This window comes from Osmerus mordax, chromosome 9 (assembly GCF_038355195.1).
Source record: "Osmerus mordax isolate fOsmMor3 chromosome 9, fOsmMor3.pri, whole genome shotgun sequence".
Classification (NCBI taxonomy): domain Eukaryota; kingdom Metazoa; phylum Chordata; class Actinopteri; order Osmeriformes; family Osmeridae; genus Osmerus; species Osmerus mordax.
The window spans coordinates 3,455,995-3,463,857 of record NC_090058.1 but is presented as its reverse complement, the minus strand read 5'-3'; the positions used below and the strand labels follow the sequence as shown (position 1 = coordinate 3,463,857).

Genomic DNA, 7,863 nt, shown 5'->3' with positions numbered 1-7,863 from the left:
AGGGGAGGATTTTGTGGTTCAAGATTAGTGGCAAGTGCTCATTAAACACGCAAACAAGTGATGTACAGACGCTGAAAGACATGTAACTAGAGAGAGTACAATTTCTGGGGAAATTGTGAGGTGTACTTGCGTCGGTTGCAGCTTGGGCAGTTTTTCATTTTCTATAGGCCTATCTTTAGGTGGACCCCCAAACCCTTTATTTAAAGTAATAACAAACATCCAGAGATGGCAAAAGTAGACTACACATATCCCTCACTCAAGTAGAGGTACAGATACTCATGTTTAAAAAGACTGGTAAAAGTTTAAGTGCTGACTACACTTTATCACTCAAGTTTAAGTAAAGAAGTATGGGCTCTAACTACTTACGTAAAAACTACTACCTGTTGGGCCTCACATATTAATACAAACACTATTGACACGCAGCGCATTTGCCAGGAATATTTTTTGAACATTTTCCTACCTGAAAAATACAGAAAAATCGAAAACCTTTTTCAAATATATTTTTTCAACTTTTCGAAACTTTTTTTCACACAGTGAATGAGAGGAGAGAGAGGAGAACAGAAAAGTTAAAGACGAATGCTTTATTACTGCATTAAGGACTGCAGCAGAGGAATGAGTGCTACTGCTTTTCATTTCAAGAGCTACAATCCCAAGAAATACATGAGGCTCGCTTGTTGGTGTACCGTTAATCTTCACAATCTATCCATAACACAAGTCCTGTGGAGTAGTGTACCATTCACCCGTACAGTTTCTTCGCTTCAGCATTGAGAATAAGAGTGCTGCTATGTTGACATTAAAAACAGTGTGAGCTACAGTTTGGTCACAACACATTAAGACACGTTGAGTACAGCATTCAAACTTAATAAATACAAACTTATTTAACATAACACAATTATACTTTAACATTATACGCCTAATTCTGTGCAGTCTCCTTGACGTATTGACATTAAAGCTGTGAAACAACATCCACATCATAACCCAACTCCTCCCTGCCCAAGTCCAGCTACATCACAAGGCACATTAAAAGCAACTTAAAATAAATTAAGGAGTACTCTCTGGAACCACAGTGAGAGACAGCAGAAAGAGAGAAAGTCTTTGGTTCTCATCTCTGGGCTAGTTGACAGACCCAAGACGAGTCTTGCAGGTCTTAAATATCAACCACAATAGGCAGCCAGTATGCTTAAAGGCACATCATGTCCAAAAGGTGTCTAGCGTGTGTGTTGAAATACTGATGCCACTTTACAGCAGCCATACGGTAGCCTAGAAGGCAATGAGGAAGGAAAGATGAGGAGAATGTAGCCCATTAAATCTCTACCGGCCGAATGAGATGTAGTCAACAAAGGCCATGACTCAGGGGTGCCCTGGTGGTTCATTGGTCAAGTGAGCGTACCACGTAGGCTGAGGTCCTAACACAGGGGCTTGGGTTTGAATCTGGCCTCAGACCATTTCCTGCATGTCCTATTCTCTTTCTCTCCCCCACACTTCCTGTTACTCTTCACTGTCTATCCCAATAAAGCGCAAAATGCTCTAAAAAGAAAACTTTAAGAAATAAGGCCATGACCAGGTCCATCAAGTCTTTGGAGTATGTGTGTGTATGCATGAGTGACTTCTTAAAAGGACACTTCTAACCACCAGGAGCATCAGTCGCTCTTCATGTCAGTCGAGCGGTAGCGGGCAGTGTTGAGCCCAGGTCCCGGCTTCTCTTGGTCCAGAGGGAGGGTGGCAGGGGCCCCAAGGTCATTGTTGACCAGGGCCCCATAGGTGAAGGAGCCACTAGTGTCAGCCTGGACCCCCCAGCCCCGGTCATGGATTGTGGGAACACCTGTGAGAGAACAAGGAGGAAAGGGCCGTGTTAACACTCAGCTGGTGAACGGAGCAGGGTGGCTTAACCTAGCGAGCCAAAGCCATGGTGTCGTTACCTTGCACCATATCCATGGTGACATAGGGCTCAAAGGCCTTGACCTTCTTCCTGTTCCGGGTGATCAGAAATACACCCAGGAAGCATGCACAACACCTGGAGGACGGAACAAACGGACACTGGTCAGAGGAGCTTTCAAGAAGGTTGGAACCTGAAGACATCTAGTGATGGCCCAGCTAGTTAAACTGCTATTCTTTCAACACAGTTGTCTTTAAAAAAAACTGGGGACAACATGTTAATTACCCCGACTGACAGCATTACTGTGTAGAGAATATATATATATATATATATATATATATATATATATATATATATATATATAACAGCAGTGTCTCAATTTGAAAAATAACATTACAGTTACTGGCACAAAGAAATGTTCCTGCAATTCTACTCTCTATTACAGTTATTAATACAAAGACATATGTGTTTATTTCCTCTCTGTGTTGGCAGAATGATTATAAAACAGGAAATGGGAGTCGGAGAAGAATCAGTACACTGCTCTGAAGAGTATTAAAACAGTGAGTCACCCTAGCAGAAACAGGCAGATGTGCAATATATCTTCCTGATAGAACTCCAGGTAGAATATGGCTCCTGGGAAACAAAGGAACACGAGAGAGAGAGAGAGAGAGAGAGAGAGAGAGAGAGGGAGAGAGAGAGAGAGAGAGTGTCAGATCAATGAGCCCATGTCAAGTTGGGCTGCCAGACCAAACAGCCACTGTTTTAGAAGGTTTCAGAGACCAGACTGTCATCAGGCAGATGGGAGACGCCTTTACCTCCGAGGATGGCGAAGCAGGTGGACAGAATGTAGTTGATGCTGGCGATGAGAGAGGAGTCATACAGCTGACACGCCTGAGACAGAAACCTGGAAGTGCACACACAAGATGTAAATCAATCCATTTCGTAGCACACCCATTCAGATATACAAGAACCCCACGTCCTCCACAGCCAACCAATCACCACGAGTATCTCCTCCCCAGATCCCTCCCCGCAGGCCCGGCAGCCACTCACGTCGCCTGGAAGACCACAGATGCGACCATGACGACCAGCATGATGTAGAAGATGGGGTAGGTGAACTGCATGGACCCTGTTATGCTGAGGACCACCATTCCTGACACAGCCTTCACTGTGATCACCGTCACTGAAGCTGGAGGGGTCATAAAATGAGGTGAACAGATATACATGACTGGACTACTAGGCAGTTTCCTGGATATTTACACTCCTTGGCAATACTTGTAACATTCCTGATAGAGACAATTATGAGTATGAAAATGATATTGTGGTAGCAGGGTTAGAAGTAGCTATGCTAGCAGGGCTAGCAGTGGTTGTGCAGTCGAACCTAACAGGGCTCCCAGTAGCAAGATGATGACCAGATAGTTGGCGCGACGACGCTTATAGAAGTAGAGCAGCAGGCAGAAAGCGATGATCTCCAGCAACTGCCAACAAGAAATGAGAAGAGAATCATGTTCAGACACCGCCAGTAGCCTACACCTCCACACGTTGTTATTATAATGGAAAGACAGACAGATGTTGAGAGCCAACTGTTCTCTTAGCAAGTCTTACAAAGTACAGGAGAACAGGCCAGCCAACCAGCTGCTTGACAATGTTCTCGGCATTGAGCTTGGCGTGAGAGTTTGGTCCAAATGTGACAAAGAGGTAGGTCCCGCCCACAGTCAGGATGCAACCCAGGAAGGACAACATGTAGCGCTCTGTACACACACACACAAACACACACACTAGTATAACAGCAATCTGTAGTCACAGACAACACCCACACAGCAACTGTTTTAATGCTGGTGGCTGACAAGACAGTGCACAGTGAATGTAGTGTGTTGTCATAGTGATCTAATTTCCATATTTGCCTGGAGCAGAGTAGGAATGTCGCACGTTATCTAGAGCTGAGTGCCACAGTGTCACCATGCTGGTTTGCAGCTACTAGTGAAACCTGCAGACAGTAGAGCGCTCTCACAAACAAAGATAACTTACTTAGAAACTCTTTTGGCTTGCTTTTCTCCCTGAGGAAGATCAACCCTAAAATGGCGCTGGCTGTAAAGACAAGAAAAATTGCAGATCATTTCCTGTGTTCTACCTGTGTAGTTTGTGGATTTCACATGTATAGCGTGCATCAACCTTTTCAACATATTTCTGTTTCAAACATCAAACAACGACAAATCACTCCGCCGTCGTGCATATATCCATGCCTGTGTAAGCCACTTACTGATGACGGCCACAGCATTGAGGGGAGCTATGAGAGAGAGGGGGGCGAAGGAGTAGGAGGTGAAGTTGGCCCCTTCCCCCAGCACAGTCAGTAGCAGACCACACCACCAGGTCTTCGTCCTGTAGAAGGAACGAGGATCTTTGGCTCCCGCCAGCGTCACATGGCTGTACTTCTGTGCATTTCAAAACGTCAACATCAAGGGTTAGCTAAGTGGCTAGTGGGATTCAAATCAATTTCCAGACGTTGTGAAACTGTGTGACATGTCTACATTGAGTGGCATCTTAATAATAGCATTGACACTTTCTTGTTAAATTCCCAGAGTTCCCTGCATAACAAGGAGTTACAGAGCAAAATATGGATATGGAGACGTTGATTATTAAAACAAGATGATACAATACTAAGAGAGACTGTTGTTTTTACGGATATGTCAGTGTAGATGGAAGACAAAAAGATGATACGTCATTGACTTCAAACAAAGGTTTAGAGAAAAGCAGGCCACGAAGGACACACCTACTGTAGCTTTTCTCTGAATAGAAAACGAGCACAAAGATTAGATTTAACAGACACACCTGAATGCTTAGAGAGATGCTGACTAGCACATTCCCGAAGATGGCCAGTAACGTCCCAATGAGATTATCCTACAGTCAAAGAAGAACAATTATGTTGCAAATACGTAAGATGTTTAACAGACGACAATTGGATAGTCAACATGCCAAATAAATCAACACTGATGTGAAAATACGATACAAGCTATGATTCTGAGAGCCTACATCGAACTTGCTACGACGAATCTCTCACCGTATAAGAGTTGCTTTCGACTCTGGTATATTCGACCTCCTCCATTCTGCCGAAGAGGAAATTAACTAATGGTCAACGATATCCAAACATACAAATGGTCGACAAATCATTCTGCCTCTGTTACGTCTATAAAAAAAATAACTGTAAGTCTTATTGGTTTCTGCAATCAGTTGAACTCAGTTCACTACATGGAGAACGCCATCTTTGACTGTGTATTTCCGCAATTTTGCCCACCTGTGGCAGGTTACGCTTTTACGCAGTGGTTACGTATTGTATTTAACATCAGTGACTGCGTTGGGCAAGAGTTTATTTTTGGTAGAAAAGGCGGAGACGGTTGCGATTTTAAAAGTTTCTAAATAGTATGATGTCTCGAATGTGAAGTTCAACTTCAAAACGTTTTGTTCTGAACATTCTGTCTTGTCTGTAATAGACGTCTTAACCATTATATAAATTACCATTTTTAAAGCATTATAAACGATTACAACAATAGTAACACAATTTAGAAGAGCATTTAAGGGGAGTCGAAATGAATGCACTTGGTCGGTGTGGGCCAATACTCATCGCCAACAATTTTATATCCTTAACAATGCTGTGCATGTTCCTATACTATCCTATCTGTAGGCGGCGCCAACGAACTGTGAAGATTCGATTCAAGACCAACTGAAATGTCAGCTGAGAAAAGTAGGCCTACTGCTCATGTTACTGGCATTGGCGTAAAAACCGGGGGGACGTGTCCCCCTTAATATTGGAAAATGCTGCATGTGTCCCAGCCAAAAATTAGCCTATACCGCTGGGACAAAAACTGTACATTTGGAACTTTTATTTGAAAGCGTGACAAAGAAGATATCGGGTCAATATATCCCCCCCAATGTCAAAGTCAATCCTACTCCCTTGGTTACTGGTCTCTCTAAAATGATCCACCGCGATATACAAACTAGAGAGTGATTGAGTGACACTATTGCCGAAAGAAAGAACATTATCAACTTTGCAGATAAAACAAGTCAGATGTGTACTTTCTGCCAATAAAACACCTCAGATGTGTTCGTCCTTCCCCACACATACACACACACACACACACACACACACTCAGCAAATGTGGCTTCCCTCCCCAGTCCCCACACACGTGCACACACACACACACACACAGCAAGTGTGGCTTACGGTATATTGTTTGTTGAGTTCCTAAATGACTTAACGTTCCGGAGCGGTGAGCAACTTAGTTTTTTTCCACACCTTCTATTAACATGGGTGCAAACATTGCCTTCCCTCCTGTCCCTAATAATAATCAGAGCGTAATGTCAATTATGTTTTGACTGAGATGAATGGCCTGCATGCCTTCCTATTGTGTCATGGCTTGCTGCAGGCACTGGGACAAACCACCTGCGTCAGAGTGATTCTCCATCTCCATGCATGGTGGAGATGAAAGGTGAGGATAATGCAGTGAAGGGTCAATCCACCTGTTAACATTAGGTCAAAAGGAGAATTCTTTGTTGTTATTTGTCTTCTTTAACTATAAACATATCACTTTTGGTCTACTGGCATGCCCGTGGCACATGTAGGGTTTGGGTTTTGATCCCTGGTCTTTGAGCTTTATCCCAGTAGAGAGAGTGAACCATCAGTGGTTGTTTAGTGTTCAGTGTGTGTGTGTGTGTAGTGTGTGTGTGTGTGAGTGTAGTGTGTGTGTGTGTGTGTGTGTGAGTGTAGTGTGTGTGTGTGTAGTGTGTGTGTGTGTGTGTGTGTGTGTGTGTGTGTGTGTGTGTGTGTGAGTGTAGTGTGTGTGTGTGTGTGTAGTGTGTGAGTGTAGTGTGTGTGTGTGAGTGTAGTGTGTGTTTGTGTGTGTGTGTGTGTGTAGTGTGTGAATGTAGTGTGTGGGTGTGTGCCTTTTGCTCTTTCATGTAAGTCGCTTTGGTTAAACGCGTCTGCTAAATGACTAAATGTAAATCTAGACAGCTGCAGTCCCCAATCCTGAGCGGTCGACCAAGAATACACTTTGGCTGACACTCTGCTCTGACCACATTTACATGAAGGAAACACACATCTAAAACCCTTCTTCTGAAACATACTTTGATGTAAAAAAAATTCTGTCTTGAGTAAAATTATCCACACTAATGAGACCCACTATTTTCTGAAGTCCCTTTCTAGCTTCCTTGATGTTTCTGATATTACATTTACATTTAGCAGACACTCTTATCCAGAGCGACTTACAGTAAGTACAGGGACATTCCCCCCGAGGCAAGTAGGGTGAAGTACCTTGTCCAAGGACACAACGTCATTTTTGGCACGGCCGGGAATCGAACCGGCAACCTTCTGATTAATAGCCCGATTCCTAACCGTGCAGCCATCTGACCCCCTTGTTTTTTCTGATATTACAGATGTGCGTGACTGTCAAATGTCCTCACTGGAAATATGATTCACAGCTGTTCTTAGGTAATCACACACTGTGACACATTGAGAACAACGAGTACTCAAATATTTCCATCTCTTCTGGACCCAGACCAATGTTTTAGTATTCTGAAGTACAGTGACAAAATGACTTCCCGTAAAGTTTTTTAAACAACCCTCTCTAGAGCTTTTTTCACCTTGTGCTGATGGATATCTGTAGTAGATAATTTTGTTCCACAGTCTGGATAGATTAGATTTACAAAAGTCTTTGATGTTACACTTAAAGTATGTCGTTTTTGCTGCACTGTACCATGTACTACTGTATTTGAGATGTTATTATTCCACTACAGTTGTATTTTTTGCTCATATGCCTTCCTTAATAAGACACCTTAGTCGACACGCTATTGCTGCGTTGTATAATAATTTGTTTGTTCACTGTAACTGGCAGCTGAGTTGTGGTTTCAATTCGATGTGGCTACCGGTAATTCAGACCATTCCTTTACTCTTAGGGTTTGGCATCTGTAGAATGAATACAATATCAAATGTAACA

At 43.1% G+C, this 7,863-nt stretch overlaps 1 protein-coding gene across 1 annotated transcript; it reads right to left on the bottom strand.

The window, feature by feature from the left end:
* Positions 1-566: 566 nt before the first annotated feature.
* Positions 567-5,139, bottom strand: nipal3 (NIPA like domain containing 3). Its single transcript, XM_067243011.1, has 11 exons — positions 4,932-5,139; positions 4,703-4,771; positions 4,134-4,305; positions 3,902-3,961; positions 3,479-3,624; positions 3,255-3,351; positions 2,927-3,062; positions 2,692-2,780; positions 2,446-2,509; positions 1,920-2,014; positions 567-1,822 (listed from the first exon to the last, which is right to left on the bottom strand). The coding sequence occupies exons 1-11, from the start codon at positions 4,974-4,976 to the stop codon at positions 1,641-1,643; spliced, it is 1,155 nt and encodes a 384-aa protein (XP_067099112.1). The 5' UTR covers positions 4,977-5,139; the 3' UTR covers positions 567-1,640.
* Between the last annotated feature and the right edge of the window lie 2,724 nt (positions 5,140-7,863).

What these genes read in the sequence shown, in the direction of transcription:
- nipal3 (XM_067243011.1), bottom strand. Translation starts at nt 4,976, where the DNA reads ATGGAGGAGGTCGAATATACCAGAGTCGAAAGCAACTCTTATACG. An exon ending in GCATCTCTCTAAGCATTCAG is followed by an intron (nt 4,306 to 4,702) that starts GTGTGTCTGTTA and finishes TGAAATGCACAG; the next exon opens with AAGTACAGCCATGTGACGCT. An exon ending in CTGCTTCGCCATCCTCGGAG is followed by an intron (nt 2,510 to 2,691) that starts GTAAAGGCGTCT and finishes TTTGTTTCCCAG; the next exon opens with GAGCCATATTCTACCTGGAG.